We start from the raw sequence: 25,166 nt of genomic DNA on the forward strand, positions 1-25,166 counted from the left end.
GACGGTCTGCAAGAGTAGCTCATGGTGTCTTGTCAATGATATACAGGAATTTTTCTTGTATATCATTGACATATCATATAGCCAGCGGGTAGTTGATTGATGGATCAGACTTCCATCTTTTGTTGTGGAAGTTGATAGCCTAAATAAATTTAAGGTTGATGTGGACAGGTATTTGGAATGAACGGAGGCATGAAATCAGAGCGGGTTTTTTTTTTTTTTTTGGCTGATGCTGCATAAGCTTGCTTTCTTGCATCGTATGCCTCTACTAATACTAATGCTAATATAGAATTTTGATCCGGACCTTTCCTATTCACAAAGAGTAATCAAAGAATGAAATGAGTAATTACAGACCTATATGCTTGACTTCTGTACGGAGAGAAATAATGGAGTCAACGGTGAAGGAAGTAACGCAGAACCATTTTTACAGGAACACAGTAATATTGAAATCACAATATAGATTTATAAAGGGGAAATCTTGTCTGACCAATCTGATTAGGTACTGAGGTAGTTACTAAGGAAATGAATTCAAAAAAGTTTTTCTGACATCCAACACTTAGATTTCAGTAAAGTTTTTGATATTGTTCCATATGAATGAGTGCTGTGCAAATTGGAGCAGTGTGGCATTAGGCGCAAGTTACTGCTATGATAAAGGGGCAGTTGATTGGTTGGAGCAGTTCTTATTACTGGTATTCAGTTCTTTTTAATACTGATTAATGATATTGATGAAGACATATCAAGTTTAATATGCATGTTCGCTGATGATAGGTGGTCAGGGTGGTTAATGACACTAATTTCAGACAGCTGCTCTGACGATATCTAAATAAATTAGGCAGGTGGGTTGAAAAAATAACAAGTGAGGGTTAATTAACATTAATAAATGCAAAGGACTACATTTGGTTAGCAACAATCACAGAATAACATACTAATCGGTGCTTCCACACTCACTCAAGAGACTGCTAGAATGACTCATGGTGTTTTGTTAATGATATAAGGAATTTTCCAATAAGCACATGGAGATGATTACTCCACTGTATAAAGCAATGGTTTGGTCACATCTTGAGTTCTGAATACAGGAAGCCTCATTTTAGCAAGGTTGAATATCTGTTGGAATGAGCACAAAGAAGAGCAACAAGATTAGTGAGTGGAACAGAAAGGTACTCTTACCAAGAAAGCTTTGAATTCTGTAAACTATATCATCTGAAAATAAAGAACCAACAAGGAGATCTGATGAAGTGCCCCAGGCTTTAAAAGGATTGAGTAAAAAGGATTTTTACTCAATTTACTCAATTTTACCCAATTTTTAAAAGGATTGAGTAAACTAAACATATGGTATATTTACTCTTTTTCAGATGACACATACAAGGAGATATAAATTTAAACTAGAAAAAGAAGCTTGCAGGATAAATGTGCAGAAATTTCAACCAGAGTAAATGTTACAAACTTCCACCCTGAGTTGTGAAAGTGTGTAGCAGGTTTTTTTTTTTTTTTTTTTTTTGTTGATGCTGCATAAGCTTGTTTCCTCAATATTTTGCTACTAATACTAATTCTGATTAATAAGCAGATTATTTCTTTATTCATCCATGTTTATAAACCTGACCTGTTATGACCTGACTTGTTAAACTTGACATGAATTTATTTCAATAAAATAGCTACTACCAAAAATGTTTTCAAAATTTAATTTAAAATGAATCACAGTGTTCATGCCAAAATAAGAAATTACTTACCTGTAAGTTTAGGGCTTCATTTCTAAAGGCTCTATCTAATAAGCAAACCATTTCATCCAAACTATTACCACCATCATGCAGTTTGCATAAGGCACAAAGCAGTACTGTCCACACATTGAGCTCTGGTTCACTGAAATTACAAAGAATATAATACAAATATTTAAATAATACTGAATAATGTAGTATTCAAAAATTAAACTACCAGCAATATTAAAGATAATATTACAGAATTATAACACCAACCACTGTAAACCAGTTAACAGTAGAGCAAAATCAAAAAATTGCACAAGACATTAGGATTATAGCAATTTTTTAAACTTTAATGTGTATTTATTTATGTATTACACTGTGCAGGGTATTTCTAAAGTCAGCAAACCATACAACTGCACAAATCTCCATTTATACTTATGAGAAGAAGGTATAATTTGTTTTGTGTAGATTGAAAGCATAAGAATGATGCAGCATACATGAGGTTCATGGCATTAACCCTTCAACAGAGATGCACAGCTGCCAGCCTCTGACTTCCAGAATGCTGGAGATTTTGTAATTTTTATCAGAAAAAAGCAAGATTTTTTTTTTTTTAAATTCAGTCTTTGGACTGGAAATTATTTCACTGACAACATTTTTTATAATGTAAAATATGTTAATAACTATGGTCATTTTATTATTATTTTGTATATTTTTAATAATTTCATGATGGGCAAGATCATGGAGTCTATGGTTTAGGACACAATACGGGGTCACCACAATAAGGATGGAATCACCTAAAGTGTCTGTGAAAGGAAGATTTAAAAATAACTAAATTGTTCAAATATTTAAGTTTAAATTTGCATTTAAGTTATTTAAGTTTGCAGTCTAACCTTTCCTTGTCTCTTCAACATTCATAATTTTTGTTTTTGTGTAACAAATTTTCATGCAAAATTTTCTTCAAGATTTATCTATATTATTCAGAAATTCCTGAAGATTGTGCAGGCTATTGCATATATTAATAATCATTCCAATCATTTCTTTTCTGTGTCTCAGAGAGCATGGTGATCGCAATTCCATGCTTAGTTTTTTTTTTCGTTTGTGGATAGTATTTGAAACTATGATTAGTCACTGGTTATGACTAATAATAAGCTCTTTACATGCTTACAGTGTGAGCAATTTCTTTTTTATCTGTCAAACAGTGTGGAATGAACTTAATACTTACCTTCCAATTGTTAAAATCTTCTGAATTGTTTTACATTAATATGAAGTTGCATTTCATTGAAAGATTTAATTATCAGCGTTGCATTCCAGCCAGAAACTCCAGCCTAAAACAAAATTTAATATTTTCTGTCTGTTCCATCATTTAACACAAGAAAAACAAAACAACATAAAAACTCCAAGGGCCCCCAAGGGTGATATTGTTGTACACGTTGGCACTAATGATATTAAGAGTAGGAGACCGGCAGAATTACTTAACAAGTAAAAATCAATGCTGAAAAAAGCCGTGAGTTAGGGTTGAATTTGAAAGTGTCTGCAATTCTGCCCAGACACAATAGGAGAGAGTATATACTGTAATGAGAGCCTTGTTGGAGATTGACTGGAATTTGTGGGTTGGTCACTCACACACTAGCAAGGCTTTTGTGGATTTATTGGACGATTGTTTTCTACAGCAGCATGTTCGGGAGTCAACTAGAGGGAGTAATACTCTTGATCTGATTATCAGTAGTGATTCTTCATTCATCAAGAATCTGAAGATAAAGGAACCACTAGGTAGCAGTGATCACAGTATGCTGAAGTGGAATTTCCTCAAAGAGGTAACTACCATCAAGGGTAAAGGGAAGGGTTTTTGCTTTCGTAAAAGTGACTACGGTGGTCTGAGATAGTATTTAAATTCTATACGGTGGGACCAATTGATGATGTTACCAACAGCAAATTCAAAATGGGAAGCATTCAAAGAATTAATCTTGGAACCTACTAGGCTTTTCATACCAACAAAGAAATATTGTTCAACAATTAGGCCTAAATGGATGTCAGATGAACTAATTAGACATGTGACAGAGAAGAAAAATGCATGGGATACATATAAATTAATGGGTGACACAGAAGCCTATGATAGATATAAACTGGTCTGTACCCAAGTTACAAAGGAGGTTAGGCAGGTGAAGGCAGATTACAAGAAATCTTTGGCAAAGGATGCAAAGAAACATAGCAAAGAGTTAGCATTAGCATTAGTAGAGGCATTTGATGCAAGAAAGCAAGCTTATGCAGCATCAGCCAAAAAAAAAAAAAAAAACCCACTTCCACTTCACCCCTCTGTTCGTTCAAAATACCTGTCCAGCTGAGCCTTAAACTTATTTAGGCTATCAACCTCCACCACAAGGGATGGGAGTCTGTTCCACCAACCAACCACCCGCTGGCTAAAGGCAAATTTCCGCACGTCTATCCTACATCTGTCTTTCCTCAATTTGAATTTATGCCCTCTCAGGTGATTTTTCTGAGCTAGAGGAAGAATCCCATCAGCATTGAGCATGCTTAAACCATTCAAGGCTTTATACACCTCTATCAGATCACCTCGCTGGTGCCTAGTCTCCAGACACTGTAATTTGCAAAACTTAAGCCTTTCTTCGTAAGAGCACCCCTTTGTTCCATTCACTAATCTTGTTGCCCTTCTCTGTACTCGTTCCAGCAGCTCTACATCCTTCTTGAAATGAGGCCTCCAGACCTGTATACAGTACTCTAGGTGTGGCCTGACCATTGCCTTATACAATGGAATAATCACCTCCTTATCCCTGCTGGAAAAATTCCTGTATATCATTGACAATACTCCATGAGCTACTCTTGCAGCCCGTCTGCACTGCTCAGAGAACTTCATATCTGCCTGCACAACCACCCCCAAGTCCCTTTCATTCTCTACCACTGTCAGTGTAGTACCACAGAGTTGATACGTTGCTCTGGGGTTGCTGTTTCCCATGTGTAGTACTTTACATTTGTCAATGTTAAGTTATTTTACTTATGTTCTTTACTAGAGTTCTTTACTTATGTAAACTCTAGAAGGAAGGGGATGAATCAGATTGGTTCACTTGATATCAATGGTTCAACTGTTGATGATCCTTCTCAGGTAGCTAACAAACTAAATGAATATTTTGCATCTACATTCACACATGAGGAGTTATTCAGGGAGGGAAATGCCAGAGGTGTATTCAACTCTGGCAGTAAGTTAGATAATCTTGTAATAACTGAGAGTAAAGTGGAGGAGAAATTGTTGAAGATAAACATAAGAAAGGCACCTGGGGGTGGATGTAATCTATGCAGTTATATTAAATGAGGTGGCAAAGGAAGTAAGCAAACCCTTAGCCGTAATTATGAGAGATTCCTTGGAATCATGGACTGGAGATATGCAAATGTGAACCTAATCCACAAAGGATCAATGGGGGAGACAGGTAATTACAGACCTGTTAGTTTAACTTCTGTTCCAGGGAAATTAATGGAGGCACTGGTTAAAGAAGCATTGCAGGATCATCTAGACAAGACTTCAGTTATAACTTCGACACAGCATGGGTTTGTTAAGGGGAAGTCTTGTCTGACTAATTTGATTGGATACTACGATGTAGTCACAAAGGAACTGGATGAAAAGAATAACTTTGATATCATATATTTGAATCTTAGAAATGCCTTTGATACTGTTGCACATGGAAGACTGCTACACAAATTGGAGCAGTGTGGCACTGGAGGCAAATTGCTGCTATGGATAAAGGGATGGTTGAGTGGGAGAAAACAGAGAGTGGTAATCAATGGACACTGGTGTTCGTGGGCTAATGTTATCAGTGGAGTCCCTCAGGGTTCAGTGTTGGTTCCATTGTTGTTTTTGTATTTATAAATGATACTGATCATATTATATCATGCTTAATGTCCAAGTCTGCAGACGATATGAAGGTTGGCAGGGTTGCTTATGACACTAATGACAGTTGACAGTACACTGCTGCAACAGGATCTAGAAAAGTTGAACAGATGGGCTGAGAGGTGGCAAATGAAGTTTAACATTGACAAATGCAAAGTACTACATATGGGAAGCAGTAATCCCAGAGTAACGTATTATTATTATTATTAGCCATATGGTGCAAGGAAGCCTGAGGCTTATGCTGCACCAGCCAAAAAAAAAAAAAAAAAGAGAGAGAGAGAGAGAGAGAGGGGGAGGGGAGAAAAAGTAGAAGGTAATCACCAAGAAAGAGATGAATGATGATATCCAGCTCAGGATTCTGGGTTTGCCAAGCCCATACTCACCAGATGTGAGCCCCTGGGGTGAAATATCAACTCTGTCGTACCACACTGACAGTGGTAGAGAATGAAAAGGCCCTGGGGGTAATTGTGCAGGCAGATATGAAGGTTTCTGAGTAGTGCAGATGGTCTGCAAGAATAGCTCATAGTGTCTTGTCAATGATATACAGGAATTTTTCTAGCAGGGATAAGGAGGTGATAATCCCCTTGTATAAGGCAATGGTCAGGCCACATCTCGAGTATTGTATACAGGTCTGGAGGCCTCATTTTAAGAAGGATGTAGATCTGTTGGAATGAGTACAGAGGAGGGCAACAAGATTAGTGAATGGAACAAAGGGTTGCTCTTACGAAGAAAGTCTTAAGTTTTGCAAATTACAGTGTCTGGAGACTAGGCACCTGTGAGGTGATCTGATTGAGTTGTATAAAGCCTTGAATGGTTTGAGCATGCTCAATGCTGATGAGATTCTTCCTCTTGCTCAGAATAATCACCTGAGAGGGCATAAATTCAAATTGAGAAAAGACGGTTTTAGGATAGATGTGTGGAAGTTTGCCTTTAGCCAGCAGGTGGTTGATTGCTGGAACAAACTTCCATCTGTCGTTATAGAAGTTGATAGCTTAAATAGATTCAAGGCAGAACTTGACAAACATTTGGAGCCAGGGGATGGGTGAAATAAGGGGTTTTTTGGTTTTTTTTTTTTGGCTGATGCTATATAAGCTGGCTTTCTTGCATCATGTGCTAATGCTAATGATACAATTAATGCCTTGATCCAATCTTTTGGAATTTGTTTTTCAGAAAATGACCTCAGATAATATTGATGATACTGATCATAACATGGTATTCAAGCATTATTTTAGGTGAATCGGAAAAACTGATGTTTCGGTTAGTCTGTTTAAGTGATACTATTAAACAGATTAACTGTTTAACAGTATCAGCAAGCAGCAGCCAATAAAACAAGATATATGAGATTACAGGACCAGCTGGCAGTCCTTATGGGTCAAACAAATAAATGGGATGTGTTCAAGCCATGGGGACCCTCAGCTGATCTTGTAATCTACCACACCTTGTTTACTGGCTTCTGCATGCTCCAGTAGAAGCAGTGTAAGAATCATTTTCAATGAAAGAATCATTTTCATTTGTAAGAATCAGGCATACAGACACATGCTTCTGCACTACAGCTAGAAATATAGTAAATAAAATTAACAAATTTGAAGTATTGGTCCATCATCCAATGCAGACATTGTAGATACTGGAAACATAGTATCACTCAGACAGAGGGAATGAGTAATTTGAATGAGGAGTAGAAAGTGTACAAAAAAATATAAATAAATAAATATCGGTATTAATGAACCTCTAATGTATGCTCATAACCATTTATTCATTACTTCTGTAGAAAACATATTCATATACCGATATGCATGTTATGTGGACTCAAAAAACAAAAAAATATTTCAGAGTAAAAAAAAAAAAAAAAGAAAAAAGGAGCGTGTGTACCCTTATGCATGAAAGATGTTTTATTTTATGTGAAAATATCTATGGCAACACTAGAGTAAAACTGTTTATATTTTTGAACGGTTTGATCAAAACTTACTTACACTACTTAGAAAGTTGAGGTTGATCAAAATCCTGAGAAGCAGATTTTATTAAAATCTGCATTTTTTCTTGCATAATATTACTAACTGCTGCTTACTCTACCGAATCAACATTAGCGACCAGGTTGGCATAATTTAAGAAGTGACACCATTTCCATATCTTAGTATGAACTTACTCTTACCGAATCAACATTAGTGACTGAGTTAGCAGCATTTAGGAAGTGACATCAATCGCATTATTTCGGTAAAAAAAATTTCATTAACAATCAGTTGCATCATTTCCATTACTGTAAGAAAATTTTATTAACAATCGATTTTACTCTAGTGCTGCCATAGATGTTTTCATATCATCTACTCTACTCTGTCCAACTGAGAACAGTGGACAGAGTAGGATTCCCAGTGATTCATTGATGGAAATCAAAACCAGAACTCACCAAATGAGTGGAAGACAGCAATTTATTTTGCAAATTAAATTTCCACAGAGGAGAAAGGATGGGAGGAGTTATTCTCTTGGTTAGGACACACAGAATATAAGCCAGTGCACCCAGTTGATGTGGGTGGCCAGTGTAATTCTGAGAAAATTTTGTGTCACACAAGAACTGGAAAAACAATAATGAAAGGAGTAATGTTATAAGCCAAATGACTATAATTAACAAATATATAGATAAAATAGAATGGGCCAGTGCAACAATGTCTTATAATGCTCTTCAAAATGTAATCAATGACTGTTTTCTGCACAAGCATTTTAGGGTAAGGTGAGAAAAGCAATATTCTTGATCTGATTATTAGCAGTGACTGTTCATGCGTTAAGAATCCCCAGATAAAGGAACCACCAGGTTGGCTGGTTAAAATAAGGGTTTTTTTTTTTTTTCCCCCCAGCAAAATTGCTTCTAAGGCCAAGACATGCCAATGCAAAAGTCACCTAGTTGAGTTGTATTTCAGAATTGAAACAGAACTGAACCACTAGGTGGCAGTGATTATTGTAAAATATTAGTAATATATTGATGTGGGATTTACTTAAAGATATAATTATTGTCAAGGGTAAAGGAAAAAGATTTTGCTTTCATAAAGGTGACTACAGTTGTCTCAGACAGTTTTTAAACTCTTTTCCATAGCACTAACTGATGATTTAATCTGAAAATTCTAAGTGAGAAACATTCAGGGAAGTAATCATAGAAGCTATTTAGCTTTTCATACCAAATAGGAGATACTGTTCAAGGTTTAGAACTAAATGGATGTCAGATGAACAATGAGATTAGTGGGAGAGAAGAAAAATGCATGGGAATATAAATTATCAGAGGGACAACAGAAACTTACAGTAAATACAAAGTAGCTGCAGTCATGCCACTAAGGAATTTAGGCAAGCAAAGGAGATTAAAATAAGTCTTTTGTTATTTCATTATGTTAACACTGAGGATATGAGATATGAATGGCATTATTGATTTTTGTGATAATTAAGAATAAAATGAAAGAGAAATTGTTGAGGCTAAAAGTAAATTAGGCAACTGGGGCTGATGGAATCTATCCAATTATATTAAAGGAAGAAGCAAAAGAGGCAATCCAATATTTGATTGTAACTATGAGAACATACTTAAATTCAGGAAAGGTCCATACAGATTGGAGATATTTAATTGTCTCTCCTATTCACAAAGAGGATCAAAAAATGAATACAGGTATGAATAATTACAGACCTGTAACCTTGCCTTTTGTGCCAGGGAAAATAACAGCCAGTGGTTAAAGAAATATTGCAAGATCATCTCAACAGGAATGCAGTTATACAGCAATTACAGCATAGATCTATTAAAGGGAGATTTTGTATAATTAATCTGATTACTATAACACAGTAAAAAAAAGAACTGGATGCAAAAAATAATTTTGCCATCATATACTACATTTCAGTAAATGTTTTTGGCACTATTCCACACGAAAGACTGCTGTAAGAATTGGCACAATGTGGCATTAGAGACAATTTACTGCTATGGAAAATAGGATGGCTGAGTGACAGGAGATGGTAGGTGGTTATTAATGAGCACAGCTTTCTCATATTAACATTATTAGTGGAGTCCCTCAAAATTCAATGCTGAGCCTTTTGCTCTTTTCAGTATTTATTAATGATATTAATGAAAGCATATCAAACTTACTGTCAAAGTCTGCATTACATGCAGACTTTGACAGTAAGTTTGATATGCTTTCATTACTATCATTTTGCAGCGTGTTTAGACCTTGAACATGCTGCAAAATTACCCAGAAATATTAGGCAGATGGGGTGAGAAGTGGCAACTGAAGTTTAACATTGGCATTAATAGATAATTTTATTAGCTATTACAATTAACTTATAACTTTATTGGTGTAACAATGAGATTATAATAACGCAAACTCCATGAAGTAATACATATGATGTAAACACAATATCATAATTTATATTTAATAATGAAAAACTGATGGCATAATACATATTATTCCTGCATAATTGGTGCAAAGTGTTATTATTGCATTTAATTTCCCATTGAGGATCATAGAGGTATGATCAGATATGATGAGATGGAAGGCTATTTATTTTAACTGTATAGTTGAGGAGCATCTTTATTCATAGGTGGAGTGGAGGTTCATTGGCTTCTGTATATAGGCTTTGGACTGGTCCTGAATGCAACCTCGGAGGCAATGCTGGGGTATAAGGACCGACTGTGCTGATTAGTAAGTGCCTATTGTGCGAGTCACAAGCGTCTTGAGACACAAATTAGTCTCCTTATACTTGAAACTGAAAGTTTCCGTTGCTGCTCATACCTCCAAGTGGTCCGGGGTGGGTAGGTGAGGGGGTAACCCCTTACCTAGCTAAATTGAGCATATTGATAAAAGGAAGAGGCCCTCATTTTTCTTAAAATCAGGAGGGGTGTATTTTTCCTCTCCTGAGTGATATTGGAGCATTTCCGTACCCTTGCACTTTATAGTTATTGGAGCATTTCCGTGCCCTTCCACATTATAGTTATTGGCATAGTATTTCCGTGCCCTTTTGGACTTGTTTTAGAATTGCACAGTTGTGCTTAGTTTTTAGTCCAAGCGTTAATTAGAAAGGCCTTTGGGACCACTGCCTGTTAAACTTGGGCAGTGTTGTTTTTACGCAATATCGGAGTTCTGAGCGTTTTTAAGTTCCATTTCAGCTTAGTGGATCACTGACTCCTAGTTCCCTAACATACTGATTGTATTATATGTAAATAGTTGACTATTCATCATATTTGGTGTATAGTTTTTAATTGTAAATTAATAAGTTTTATTTATACAATGTCGTCTTCTTCAGAGGAAGTAATCCCTGAGAAGGATCTTGTGTTAGCAACAACTGACGTAACAGAAGATGAAAAGGAAGATATTGCATGTAGTGTACTATCGCAAGCTCAGGAATTGACCGAAATTGGAATTTTTGCAGGTAAGACCTTGAAAAGGACACCAGTGAAAGATAGTTTAACACCAGTGCCAGGTCCTTCAGCGCAGGTGGTTACAACATCAAAGAAAAGGAAAGCAAGAAAGAGAATATCAGGAGGTTTAACGGATAATGTTTCAGATGGAGATTTAAGTCAAACAGAGAAACGTAAAAAGAAGAAAAGAAAAGGTGAGTCAGGTTCTGCAAAATCAGCGATCCAAGGATTTGAACACATATATGATACTAGAGAACGATTGAATGCGTTTTTGTGGGATCCATTAAGTAAAATTCCTACTGCCTCTATAAGGATCATAATGGACTATTGGGATGCACTAGACAAGAAAGCACATGAAGTACAGACTGAAAATTTACTATTGAAGGATAGATTAAAGAGAAGTGGAAAGGAAAGTAGTGCTGCGTATGCCGAGGCTGTAAAGAAGAAAACTATGGAAGAGAAAGGAGCTCCAAAAGTATTAATAATAAAGGCCGATGTGGAGCGATTTAAAACTAGTGAAGTAGTTAAAGATGAGATTTTGAAGGAAGTTTGCCCGTTACTGACAAATATAAAAGTGTGTAACATAAGGCCAATCCGTGATAGAGGTGTGTTGGTCGAAGCTGACTCTAGTGAGGATCTGGCTAGGATTAAATCACGTCCAAAAATTCAGGAAATCGGATTAAAATATGCTGTACCAAGGTCGATAAACCCGAAAATTGTAATCTATGATGTAGAAGATGACATGGGAAAAGAAGAATTTGTAGAACAGTTGTGGCTAAAAAACTTTAAGGAATACGGAATTAGTGAAAAGAAAATTAAGGATGGTGTGGAAGTTCTTACAATTAATCGAAGTAAAATATCTAAGTTGAATAATTGGATAGTTCAAGTAGCACCGGAAATATGGACCATAATGTGTGATAAAGGTAGATTGTATTTGAGATGGACCTCTTGTAAATTTAAAGAAATATTTACCGTAACTCAATGTTACAGATGTTTGAATTTTGGTCATATTGCCAAGTTTTGCAAAAGGGAGGTGGTTTGTGGACACTGTGCGGGTCCACATTTATATAAAGATTGTTCAAATAAATTAAAGGAACCAAAGTGTTGTAATTGTGTCAGGCGTGGTGTTGAGGCTGTTCATGTGGCGACGAGTAGGAACTGTCAGGAATATGTCAGAGCTTTAGATTTACATAAGAAAATAAATTACGGCTAAAAGTTTAAAAATAATTCAATTAAATGCCCAAAGAGCTAAAGCAGTCGCACTCGAAGTAAATAAATATATGGAGCAATATGATGTTGACATTCCACTTTTGCAGGAGCCATATACTCTAAAGGACCAGGTAATAGGGTATTCCTAGACATTATAGGATAATAAAGGAAGGAATAAATCCTTTAGCTATAATTGTAATTAGAAACCAGGATTTAGTAGTAACAAAAATTACCAGTTTATGTAATAAACATTATGTATGTTGTGAGATTTTGGGTGGTTTCGGTAGGTGTTACCTTGTGTCCTTATACTGTCCACCAAGTGATGACATCGAAGATGCAGTGATATATTTAGAGCGGATGTGTAGTGTGATAGGCTCCTGTGGGGTTGTGGTGTCAACGGACTCAAACACAAATTCTCCATTATGGGGCAGTGAGGGAACCGATGAGAGAGGTGTAATACTCGAGGAGTTCCTTGCTGCTTCTGGAATGGAAGTTATACACGTTTTAGGACATATTCCGACTTTTAGCTCCGTGCATGGACAGTCTTTTATTGACTTGACAATGGCAACACCGAACATAGTACAAAATATTAAAAGTTGGAATGTGATAGTACTAGTAGTGACCACAATACCATCTCCTTTGTATTGAGTTATGAAGGACAAGGCAGGATGAGTATTGATACAGGGAGGTTCAAGACAAAAGATGTGATATGGTCCAGTTTTGAAGAAGTATGTTTAGATAAGTTGAACAGTGTTGCTTGGACTTGTAGAAGTGCAGAAGACTGTGTTAAATTAATAACTTCTATCATCATTTGTGTATGTGATAAATTTATGAAGAAAAACTTTAAAGTTAGTAAGCTAGTGTTCTGGTGGACATCACAATTGACAGAAAAAAATGTTTCAAAAAAGGAGAAATTTTAAAGAGTTAGACGGTCAGGCGATAGTAATCTGTGCAGTATTTATAAGGAAGTGTATAAAGATTCTCGTTCTGATTATGTCAGTTTGTTGAACAAAACAAAGAAGGAAAGTTGGAGGAAGTTTGTTAGGGAGTGGGGATCTAGGGATCCATGGAGTTCAGTTTTTAATCTTATTACTAACAAAGAGGATATGCAGGATATTTTAAATACTCCTAATGATGCTGATACATGTATAGTAACATGGCAAGACTCTGTGAACAGGATTCTGGAGGATCTCTTTCCAGCTGATTCTGGAGGATTGGGGCAGGATCAAATGCAAATGCTCGAAGAAAATATTAATTATAAGTCTAATGAGATTGAAAAAGAATTTACTATGGATGAAGTAATTGAAGCCATACCGTGAAAAGGATGGTAGGTCACCGGGCCTTGACAGAATTGAGGTTATAGTTATGAAGAAGGTTTTTAATATAATGCCAGAAATTTATGTATTAGTTTTTAATAAATGTTTGAAGGAACGTACTTTCCCATCGAGCTGGAAAATTGCTGAAATAAAGTTGTTAGTCAAAAATACTGATAGATTGTTAAATGAAACGGGAGGGTATCGTCCCATTGATCTCTGTGGGTTTTGGCAAAAGTATATGAAAGGTTATTGATTAACCGAATAATGATTAAATATAATGAAAAGAATATGTCCTCTGAGAACCAGTGTGGTTTCAAGAAGGGTAGGTCTACAGAGGATGCAATATATAAATTGGTTCAGACCGTTGAGGGTTGTGATGGGCGATATGCCCTTGGAATTTTTATAGATTTTAAAGGTGCTTTTGACAGACTATGGTGGGAAGGTATCCTGAACCGTATTAGGAGAACTGAATGCTCTGAAGTTTTGTTTGAAAGTTTTAGAAGTTAATTTCCAAAATAAGGAAATTGTAGTTAGAAAAAAGTATTGTGAAATAAGAAGAAATGTATTTCGTGTCTGTCCTCAGGGTTTGGTGATTGGCCCCTTTGCATGGAATATGGTATTAAATGAATATTTGGAAATTAGGGTAGAAAATGTTGACAAAATAGCGTATGCGGATGATCTTGTCCTAATAGTCCGGGGTAATGCCAGATCGGAGATAGAAAGAAGAGCCAGAGAGGCTTTAGAACAATTATCAAATTGGGCTAATAAGTTAGAAATTTCGGGAAATAAGACTGTTCAGATGCTTCTAAAAGGAAAGCTCAGCATGAATCGTGCCCCTACTGTGAGGCTTCAGGGATGGACTGTTCGATATGTAAGGGTTACAAAATACCTTGGCATTAAAATACAAGAACAGATGATGTTTCTAGAGCATGTTAAATATTTAAAACAAAAAGTTTGGACCCTGTATGCCAAGCTCAGGAGGGTTATAAGGAATGATTGGGGGATCAAGGGACGTTCTGTTAATTTACTATATGATTGTGTTTTTGTCCCCATAATTACCTATGCCTCAGGAGCTTGGGTACATAAAATACACAATGTGATTATGATAAAGTATTTAGTACAAGCTCAAAGATTTGCCTTATTAGGCATAACCAGAGCATATCGAACCATCTCCTCTGAGGCCTTACAGGTCCTATCTGGTAAGGTACCAGCTCAATTTATGGTATTACTGTATGGATTGGTTTATTATACGAAAAATAATATTAGAAGAACATTGTGGGATATTCAATCTTGTCCTGAAGATAAAATTTATCAGAAAAGTGATTTAAAATCAGAAAAGAAAAGGATTTTGAGACAAATATTTGGAATATGGCAAGAGCAATGGGAAAATAGCATTAAAGGTAGACTAACCTATATGTTTTTTCCCAGAGTAGATTTAATAAATGATAGTAACAAGAATTGGTTGCAGTTTGGATTAAATGCAACTTATTTAATAACAGGGCATGGACTTGCTTTAAGACTGTACCAGTTGGGACTTAGGGATAGTGGTTTGTGTGAGTGTGGAGTTTTGGAGACGTCTGAACATGTCATGCTCGATTGTCCAAATTATATAGACTTAAGATTTGAATTGGAAAACTTGGCTGGTATGCTGGAGAGAGATGCTCTTTGGGTCCTGTTTGGAGATAAGAGATTGTTTACTTATTTTAATAAGTATGTCGATGGAGTATTTAAAAGAAGATTTCGTTTGCTAGGTAGTGGTGGCCCGCCTCCACGCAGCAGGGACGGGAACTCTCGTCATTAAGATTAACGGAATTGAAGTTCAAAGTTAAATCTTTCTGACGGGAGGCTAAGAGGCCGTAATTTTGAGTTGAAATTTCTTTTGTGTTAATTTAATTGAGTTAATAAAAATGAACTCTTAAAGATGAAGAAAAATACCCATTTAGGTAAAATCCACGGATGAGCTACGACTCAGGTAGTGGAATCCTCAATGGAGGCTGAAATGGAATGGTCCTGAATGCCCAAGAGCAATCGTGAGCACACTATGTTGTACTGTGTTAAGACATGCTAACAAATATTTTCGAGCAGAGTCATAAACTGGAGCACCATAATCTAATCAAGATCTGATTAAAGTTCAGTATAGATGGTGTAGAGTATAGCGATCAGCTCTCCACGTCATAGATGAGATGAATTTAAGTATATTCAGCTTTTTCATACAGATAGTTCGTGTTTATAGTATTTGTTTCTGGAATGTCAGTTTGGTGTCAAATGTCATGTCCAAGAATAAGATATTACTGGTGATTGGTATCGGTTGATTTCCGATTGTAATTTGGGTTTTGGATGTAGCCGACATTTTTTACAAAAGTGAATGGCTGTAGTTTTGATTGATAATAGACGATAATCATTACATGAAATTCACGACACTTTTGTTTATTAAAAGTTGCAGTTGTCTTTCTATGGAATGCATATTCTGTGAATAGCAAGATATTGCAAGGCTATCAGCATAAAGATAGATGTCTATGTTACCCAAAATGTTGTGTACTAAATTGTTTATTCTAAGAGCAAAGAGTGTAGCACTAAGTACCGATCCCTGTGGTACACCTTCTTTTTGGACAAAAGATTGTGAAAAAGCATTACGGTAACTCTCTATGATCATTGGGAGTTGACCTCTAAGCCATATGCCATACAGGTCTTGTAAAATGCAATATCTAGGCACACCAGGACAAGATGTTCTTTTCGAATAAAGGCGTTCCATATGTTACACTCAGCTTTCACCATTAGGTCTAATGTGAATCGGTTTTTGCAGAAGCCATATTGATTACAACTGATGACCGAGTGGGATTCTATGTACCATATAAGTGTATTGGGTATAATTTTTTCTAATGTCTTGCTCAAGCAGCTGGTAAGGAATATTGGTCTATAGTTGCATGGATTCATCTGATCTTTTCTGGGTTTAGGAAAAGATCAGACTGTTGAATGACACCGTGAGCAAGGTCTACGTGTTGTAACATGAGGTAATAAATTGCATCAGGACCTAATGCTCCATTTGTTGATTTTTTTAGAGCGTCCTGTAGCTCCAAAATTGTAAAGGATTGATTGTATGGAAGTGTCAGTCTTCTGCTGAAATTTAATTTGCATTTCTCAGCCCTTGTTTTCTGTGGCTGAAAGGATGGTTCATATGCAGATATATGTGAGATTGGTGCAAAATTTTCTGCCAGAGCATTAGCTATTTCAACTGGAGATGATAAGTCTTGGCAATTCCGTCTCAGTATTGTAGAAGATTCTGGTAGGAATCTACCATTCAGTTTTTTTAATTTTATTCCAGATTATTCTTCTATTGGTATTTTTTGTTATAGTAACCTGGCTCCAAGAATCTTTTTTAGCCTTTTTCCTTACAAATCATGCTTTTGCTTTGTTTTTTGAAATTTATAAGGTTCTGCAACAATGGTGTTTTTTCGAAACAGGTTCCATGCCTGATTTTTCTATTTTTTGGCAAGCTGGCACACACCACTCCACCACAGACTGACATGTTTAAAAGAACCAGTACAGATTTTGGGTATGGCCTTGGTTTTGGCATTTAGAATCTGAGTTGTGATATGCTATGTGGCACCATCGATGGATTGATGTCTGATAATTTCATCGTCGAATGAGATACAGTAAACCCCCACTATTTGTGGGGGTTAAGTTCCTGAGAAATGCTGCGAAAACGCGAATACTGAGTTATGGCTCCCATAGTAATAAAGGGGTTCCATTCCAAAGTATGAAATATATAAGAAAAACTAGTCTAATATTTTGTCTATGTATGTATTATATGTACCTTCATAATATGACTATGTACATAGACAGTACATAGTGAAATGTAAGCATATGGCATCGAAATGAAAATAAGAAACAATTTAATATTAAATGTAATATTTATTATAAATTTCAAACAAATCTTTCAAACCAGCGTCATTGCTAGCTAAAAAATTTATCCCGCCAGTGCTATCACCACTTTCGCTAAAGTGTTGATAAAGGTGTTTTGCCTTTTCACGAATGATGAGTGAACTTAACGGAATTTTATTTTTAGTTCGGTCTTCTATCCACAGATTTAAAGCCTTTTCCATTTTTTCTAATTTAACATTACGAGTTACAGAGCAAATTTTTGAAGCAATTAGCGCGTTTTCACGGACACTACAGCAGATTTTTTTCTTCCGATTTTTTGATTGATCGCACCGTTGACTCATTGATTTTATAATGTTTTGCCACTGAGGAGACACTTTCACAATCAGAAATTTTGTCTAATAACTCAATTTTATTCGCTAATGTCATCACCTTCTTTGATCTTTTCTCATTTCCCTTGTTATTCGCAGCCATATTTTTGTACGGGTTAGAAAGAACTTGTCCACAATAAAGTCACTTTCTTCTGTTAACACGCTTGAAAAAGTCTGTTTTACACTGCAAAATGGTAGATTTATCACTTTTGTAAGCATATCAATTTATAAATTGATAAATTTATTCAATTTTTTTTTTTTTTTTTTTTCCCTCGCCTTTTTCTCATTATTATGTGGGGTCAGCGTTTTTATTGTTTTGGCATGCAATTTTTACAGCCGGATGCCCTTCCTGACGCCAACCCTCACCCCTCATTCGGGCTGGGAATATGCAGTGGTCATTCCCTGACCTGCCGCATCCTCCGTATTTGGTGGGTACGGGCTCGAACCCCAGTCTAATCAAGAAGCATGTGCTACGCACTACTGCTCCTGCCCACCTGGCTACAGAGGCACCAAATTTATTCAATTTATAAGCATATAAATTAAAAGCAAATGACGAACCTTTCCATGACAAGCGCATAACACATACTGAACAAGGATTAGCGAGAAACATCCACGCTCGCGATTTTGTCATCCCTCTCCCCCACCCACTGAGCGCTGTTTTGACCAGGAAAGATAATTTTAGCCACGCCAACATTTTTTTATGGCGGAAAATGTTCACGGCGCTTTAAAATTCACATTTTTTTAGGTTTCATTTTATATTAAATCAGCGACTGCGAATAGCAGGGGTTTACTGTATTAGAAGCAAACAACTTCCAATCAGCTTTGGAAAATTTCCATTTTAAGTGGGTATTATTTGCCTGAGAGATTCTAGTTATTTGGATTTCACAAATTATCATAAAATAGTCACTGTTTAGGGGACTGTCCGGCAGATGAGTGGATACAATCTTGAGAGTAGATTGTTAAGACCAAAGCTGTAGTTGTTCTAGTAGCAAAATGAATGTAAATGTCTGCACCAGTATCCAGTATTCAATAGTGTTATACAGGTGACCCCCGCTTAACGCTGATCATTCGTTCCGGAAAAACAGAGCGCTAAGTGAATCCACGCTAAGCGAGCGCCGCTTTCCCATAAGGTAACATATGTATTTGTGAGCTGTGGTCGGTGCCATAGTATATTTCCTAATCAATAATAAACGGTAATGAAAAGATGCACAAATGTCGGTCAAAATATTTAATATTCAAATATTTGCACATATAAAATATTCTGCATTACATACGTATAATTATGTGGTAACTACTTGCGTATTAAAAGTAAACAAAATTCCAATTAAAATAATGAATTTAATTGATTTAATTTAATGGATGAATTTAATCATGAAAAATGTGTGGATTTTGAGTTGAACTTTGGCCCTCTTCCAAATAAACTAAAAGGGGTATTAATTTTAAATGGCCCGCAGCGTTACCACCCAACAATAAAGTCAACCGATCCTTTGCCGCTTTGAAACTTGGCATGTTTTTTGTTCTTTCAATATGAAACTTCTTTTAGGCATTCGTTTCCACAAAAGTCCTGCTTCATCTATGTTAAAAACTTGTTGAGAAGTATAACACATAATACCCCTCTTCAATAATTTTAACAAGTTCTTTTTTGAAAGTTTCGGCTCCTTAATCTGCACTAGCGGCTTCTCCCGGGATTTTAAATCTATTCTACCAGTTTTAAATGGTTCCACATTTTTTTTTTAGGCGAGTTTTCTTCAGATCATCGTATTGGCTAATCTCTCTCTCTCTCTCTCTCTCTCTCTCTCTCTCTCTCTCTCTCTCTCTCTCTCTCTTTTTTTTAATATTTAACTTAACTGAATTCTGCATTGGAATATTGTCTTCAATAAAATTAGTCTTTCCATTTCAATCCTAATAGCCGGTCTAGTCCTAGTTGCTTGCAGTGGAACAGCTATCTTTCCCGCTGCTAAAATTAATTCTTTATTTTTTCATAATTGTTCTTACAGTTAAATTTGCGAGTCCTAAATTATGGCACACATCCGCTTGTCGTTGACCGGAATCGATTTGCTTCAAAACGTCTAATTTAATTTCCAAATTCAGTCTTTTTCTTACATTTATAGTCTTTGTACTGCGCCCAGACGTTGTATTTTCATTCCTGTCGGTCATTATTAGCTCTTCGAAAATATAACTGTGTTGGTTGAATTAATTATGATACAATGTTCAAGTAAACTGTCCGTTACGCACGATGTCTAATACTGTACTGAGTGATGACTAACTAGACTTCGGATAAATGCATATAACGCAAATATTACAAGCAATATATTTGATCATTTTTTAAAATGTTGATCTCGGAACTACGTAACAAGTGACTGTACTTAAATTAGCGTGCGAGAAAATTTCACTGAGCATGGGAAAATTGCTCAAGTCGGCGTGGGAAACGTTTTAATGCTGTTTTGCTATTCATTTTCAAGCTATCGACTCCATCAAATGAAACGATTTCGTTAAATATGTCAAAAATGTAATCTGTAAAAGAGCGTTATAGTGATCTGTGACAGCGTTATAGTCAGATACGGGTTATAATATAAGAACAGAGTTATAGCGAATCAGCGTAAAGCAAACCGCATTATAACGGGGGCCTGCTGTATTATGTTTGTCAAGTGGTGATTCCAGAAGTTTTTCTCGTCTGTCTGTACGTGGGGACCCCCAGAGTGGGTGGTGTGCATTAAAATCTCCTAATAAATAAAAGAGAGAAGGAATCTGCAGCAGAATTTCTTCTAGATCATTATAAGTATATTCTTTGTTTGGTGATAGGTAGATTGAAACTATTATTAACATGATTCCTAAGGAGTGATATATTGCTACTTCTTTTAAGGTCTGCAGTGGAATTTGTTTAGTAGGGATTCTTGAGTTTACAAGAATGGCCATACCTCCATGCACAGTGTTATTGTTATTTCTATTATGCTGATATACAGGGTGATCCACTACCAGTGCAACAAACTTGCAGGAGGTGTAGGGGGCACAAAGACGAATCGGAATCCATAGCATTGCAGGGTCCAAAATGCCTTCGTCATGTGGTAGAGGACGTTGAACGGGAGGTTGCGTGAACAGTGATCCCGCTGGAAGTCAGCATTTGCGAACTGGTTCCCGAGGCAGTAGGATGGACGAATATTCAAACGTTGAACTGGCCAACATGCACCTTGCATATGGAGCTGTGGACTGAAATGGGCGCGCCGCTCTGCGCTTGTACCAGGAACGTTTCCTGCACAGGCGTGCTCCTCATAATATGATTTCGCACGTGTGCACAGAAGGTTACGTGAGACTGGTTGTTTCATGAGAGGTACCATGAATTGAGAGCGAACGAAGAGGATGCCAGACAATGAGGAGAATGTCCTACGTCTTGCAGAAGGCAATCCGAGTACGAGTACTCAAGCGATAGGCCAACAATTGGGTATTTCCCAATCCAATGTATGGAGGATACTGTCAACAAACCAAATGAGTTCATACCATCTGCAATGCGTCCAATCATGGGAGCCTGCGGATTATCCACTCCGGACGACTTTTGCTACTTGGTTTCTTCAACAGAATGCGGCAGACAGTGCATTTGCTGCATCCGTATTGTTCACGGATGAGGCAAGTTTCACAAGAGAGAGAACCTTCAATCAACATAACGCCCATTTGTGGACTTTGGAGAACCCCCATGGTATGCGAACACGTGTAACTCAACGCTGTTTCTCTGTCAATGTTTGGGCTGGCATTGTTGGAGATCACCTCATTGGACTGTACCTTCTGCTCCCTCATCTGGACGGTAGGGCATACTTGATCTTTCCACAGCAAGTCCTGACCGTACTTATTGAAGAAGCACATGTTCCTCAGTCGTGGCGCCGCTCAATGTGGTTCCAGCATGATGGAGCTCTTCCACATTACACCAATGACGTCCGCCAACACCTAAACGTTACATTTGGACAACATTGGATAGGTCGTGGTGGTCCAGTTCATTGGCCTGCTAGATCGCCGAACCTATCATGCCTGGACTTCTTCCGCTGTGGTCAAATGCAGACATTGGTGTACGAGACGCCCGTTGATTCAGTTGAAGACCTCGTCGCTTGCATCTCTGTAGCTGCCGGGGAGATTCGAGACACGCCAGGAATCTTCCAGAATGTTAGTAATTCCATGCGGCGGTGCTGTGAAGCCTGTGTGACTGCTTCTGGTCGAACTTTCGAACACCTTCTGCAGCATGGCTTTTTTGCAAATGTAAAACTTGTCATTAAAATGATTTCTGTTATACTAACGAGTTGCTGTTTCTGTTCTTTTTCTTTGCTTCTTTGTTCACGCGACCTCTCGCATGATGAAGGCATTTCGGACCCTGCAATGCTTTGTGATTCCGATTTGTCTTTGTGCCCCCTACACCTCCTGCAAGTTTGTCGCACTGGTAGTGAATCATCCTATATAGTACAGTTCTTGATTTTTGGAATTACTTGTGGTGGTAGATTAGTTTGTTGTAAATATATGCTTACCGGACTATACTGTTGGATTAAGTCATAGATATCATTGATGTTGCTATATAAGCCTCTACAGTTCCACTGTATGATGTGATCCATTATATGGTTTTTAACAGTTGGGTTTGATTCAGTCTGCCTTTTAGGTCCAGTCTGTTTTTGTCTCTCCAATTTTATTCTTTCTTTTTTCGAGAAGATAGGGTACCCTGTGTCCATGTTGTCTTCTGCATACACATCTAAGATTGGCTCATCCGGGTTGATGTTTTCATCTGTATCCATATTTGTTAAATTTGGCCGAGTTTTCTGTATTGGGACTGCCGTTTTAGTCTTTATGTTTCTGAGGAAGACTGTGATGCATTTGGCGGTGATGTAATTGGTGTGTTGTTGGCACAATCTACTGCATGCCATTCCTTAGTAGATTGCTGTAAGGTTGAGAGTATTTCTCTGGCCCAATCTGCAACAGACATGGTTGGGGGAACTGACAAGTCAGTTTAAGTGACTGCTGACTGGAATTTCTTTGATGCTGTTGCATGCATATATTTTGATGTATGTAAGCATAATTTGCTTCTTTGCCTCCTGGGCACTTTCCACTCTACTCTGTATTTTTGGATCTATTTCCCTGTTTTCCATAGTTCACAAATCCTTGAATAAGCAGGGTGTTGGCCTTCACAGTTCGGACAATGAGGAGTTTCAGCATCATGTTCCGTTTGTGTGTGGGATTTTGACCCACAGTTTGGGCACACTGCATCCCCTTGATAGACAGTCTGAGAGTGCCCAAACTTTTGGCACTTGTAACACCTGATGGGATTAGGAATGTAGGGTTTTACATGGCAACTTTCTTTTTTTTTTATGAAAACCCCAAACACGAAAGGTATCAAAACCTGTAGTACTTAGTACTGTGCATGGGTTGAAGGAGAAGTATGGGGCGAGGGGATGCCGGAAACTTTACTCTAGAGACTAAACATGGGTTTCACCACTTCAAGCCTCCAATAAGCAAAGTGGTGGTATTTCACTGGTTGATGAAAGTCATCTACCACCTTAAAACTGAGATGGCTGGCTTTACACTCGATGGTAAATTTGGTGTGCCAAATGTTAGGATGATGTACCATGTGAGAGAAAGCTGACCTTCTTTTCTGATCATAATTCACTCGGCTTGTGTGACTTTCTGTTCTTTTAACGAGAGGTTCAGCAGTCTTTGATTGCTTACGACTCGCACTTTCTATTAGTAAATCTCCAGATCTAAGTCTTTTCACTATTTTAGGCTAACCTTATGAGCTTTCCAAGCATTTCTATATCAGAAATGGGGAGAGCGTACTCATACATTTGTTTGACAAGGCGTGGAAGATAAGGAAAGATGGGATTTTCTGTTGCTCTTTGTAAATCAGCAGTCTTTTCGAATGTGATGTGCCATGGTCAGTGTCATTTACTTTCAAACATGAGCGTCAAGGCTCAATTGGAGGAAAATGATCAAATTCCATGTTTGCTCCTTTTAGTCCTGGGAGAGGGACTTTCTTCTCCCTGACCAGCCCACCACATGGAGGCAGAAGCAATGCCACCAGTGACCAAGCAGTTGTAAGAGAGTTTGTTAGTAATTAATATATATATATATATATATATATATACACACACACACACAATGAATAAAGAAAGGTAGTTTTCCTTTCTGGGTTCTTACTTTTAACACTTGAAACAAAGAACCACTTGAGGTAAACAAAAGGGAAAAAAAGGCACTAGAAAGGAAATTAAACTTTGTTGCTTAGATAGAGCACTCTATATATCTCAGAGAAAATTGCTTGGCACTTGGGGCCTACACCAAAGTGACTCAACATTGCACTGTCCATCAATGTCAACTGGATGCACTGCCTTAGATTTTGTGTTTCTTAATTAACAGCATAATCTCTCCTCCCTTCCTATCCATTTTGTACACACTGTACTCCTCAAATTCCAATTCTGCATTCCTTATGCATGACACCATGCCTCTGATATCCCAACAATATCTGCCTTCGATATCTTGACAGCACTTCTGATTGATCAAATTTGTTTACTATACTCCTAGCATTGGTGTATATGCAAGTATACATGCACCTGTTCTTAGTTACCCTAGCATAGCTCATGTATTTACTTGTTCCATGATGACTCTCAGCAGTTCTTGAAATCCCCAGCACCTTTTTTTTCCAGGCTGCTGCTCATTCCAATTGAATTAGACATATTTTGTTAACATTAACTCTTTTCAGCATTAAGGCTAAACTCATCACTCACTCATTCCCAACACAAAATCTTATACAAGAATTTCTTGTTCTGTTATGTCATTATATTGGCCTTCTAGTTAATTCTTCCAAAACTAAATATCTACCCTTCATTCCTAATAGAAACTTCCGTTTACTCTGATGTCAGAAATCACATAACATCCATTCCTTTGGTCAATCAAATGATGTTCCTGAGAGTGCTGTTAGATTTTAAACTATTGTTTTTTGCCCATGCACTTAGCTGTGTATCTTTATTGTGTGCAACTTTTGCACACCAAGTGTGGTCTAACTCTGGTTCATATACTTCAGTCAGGATATTCTGAAATATTTTGCCATCAAAAATCCTTACTCTCCCCGTCTCTCTCTCTCTCTACACACACACATTCATAAGCCATTATTACCACTCATCTCCACATGTGTACATATCCCACGGCAGCTTGGAGTGACATCACCAACTGGCATAGTATATATAATGATGGCACAGGTAGCACCACTCAATTCATCACTACAAAGCATGTGCAGTGGGGAAAGGGAAGGATCGATGGAGCGTGAATGAAGCATGATCTATGGAGCTAAGCAGGCAAGGGCTAGCACCTTAGCAACTGCAGGCATTATCAGCTGTTCAGTAGCTGCTATAGTGAAGGTGTCATGAGGATGATTCGAAGACGAACACAATCATCCAATGTACC

The 25,166-nt window shown here is 37.2% G+C and overlaps 1 protein-coding gene across 1 annotated transcript in view; it reads right to left on the reverse strand.

Moving 5' to 3' along the window:
- Positions 1–25,166, reverse strand: part of LOC150089359 (NBAS subunit of NRZ tethering complex-like) — a 1,057,261-nt gene that overhangs the window by 22,739 nt on the left and 1,009,356 nt on the right. Inside the window, exon 56 of the mRNA XM_090389247.1 lies at positions 1,725–1,854. Within this exon, the coding sequence (XP_090245373.1) occupies positions 1,725–1,854 (130 nt within the window). The remainder of the gene's footprint in view (positions 1–1,724; positions 1,855–25,166) is intronic.

Source organism: Mastigoproctus giganteus, chromosome 2 (genome assembly GCF_048544385.1).
Source record: "Mastigoproctus giganteus isolate SK-2022 chromosome 2, ASM4854438v1, whole genome shotgun sequence".
Taxonomy (NCBI): Eukaryota; Metazoa; Arthropoda; class Arachnida; order Uropygi; family Thelyphonidae; genus Mastigoproctus; species Mastigoproctus giganteus.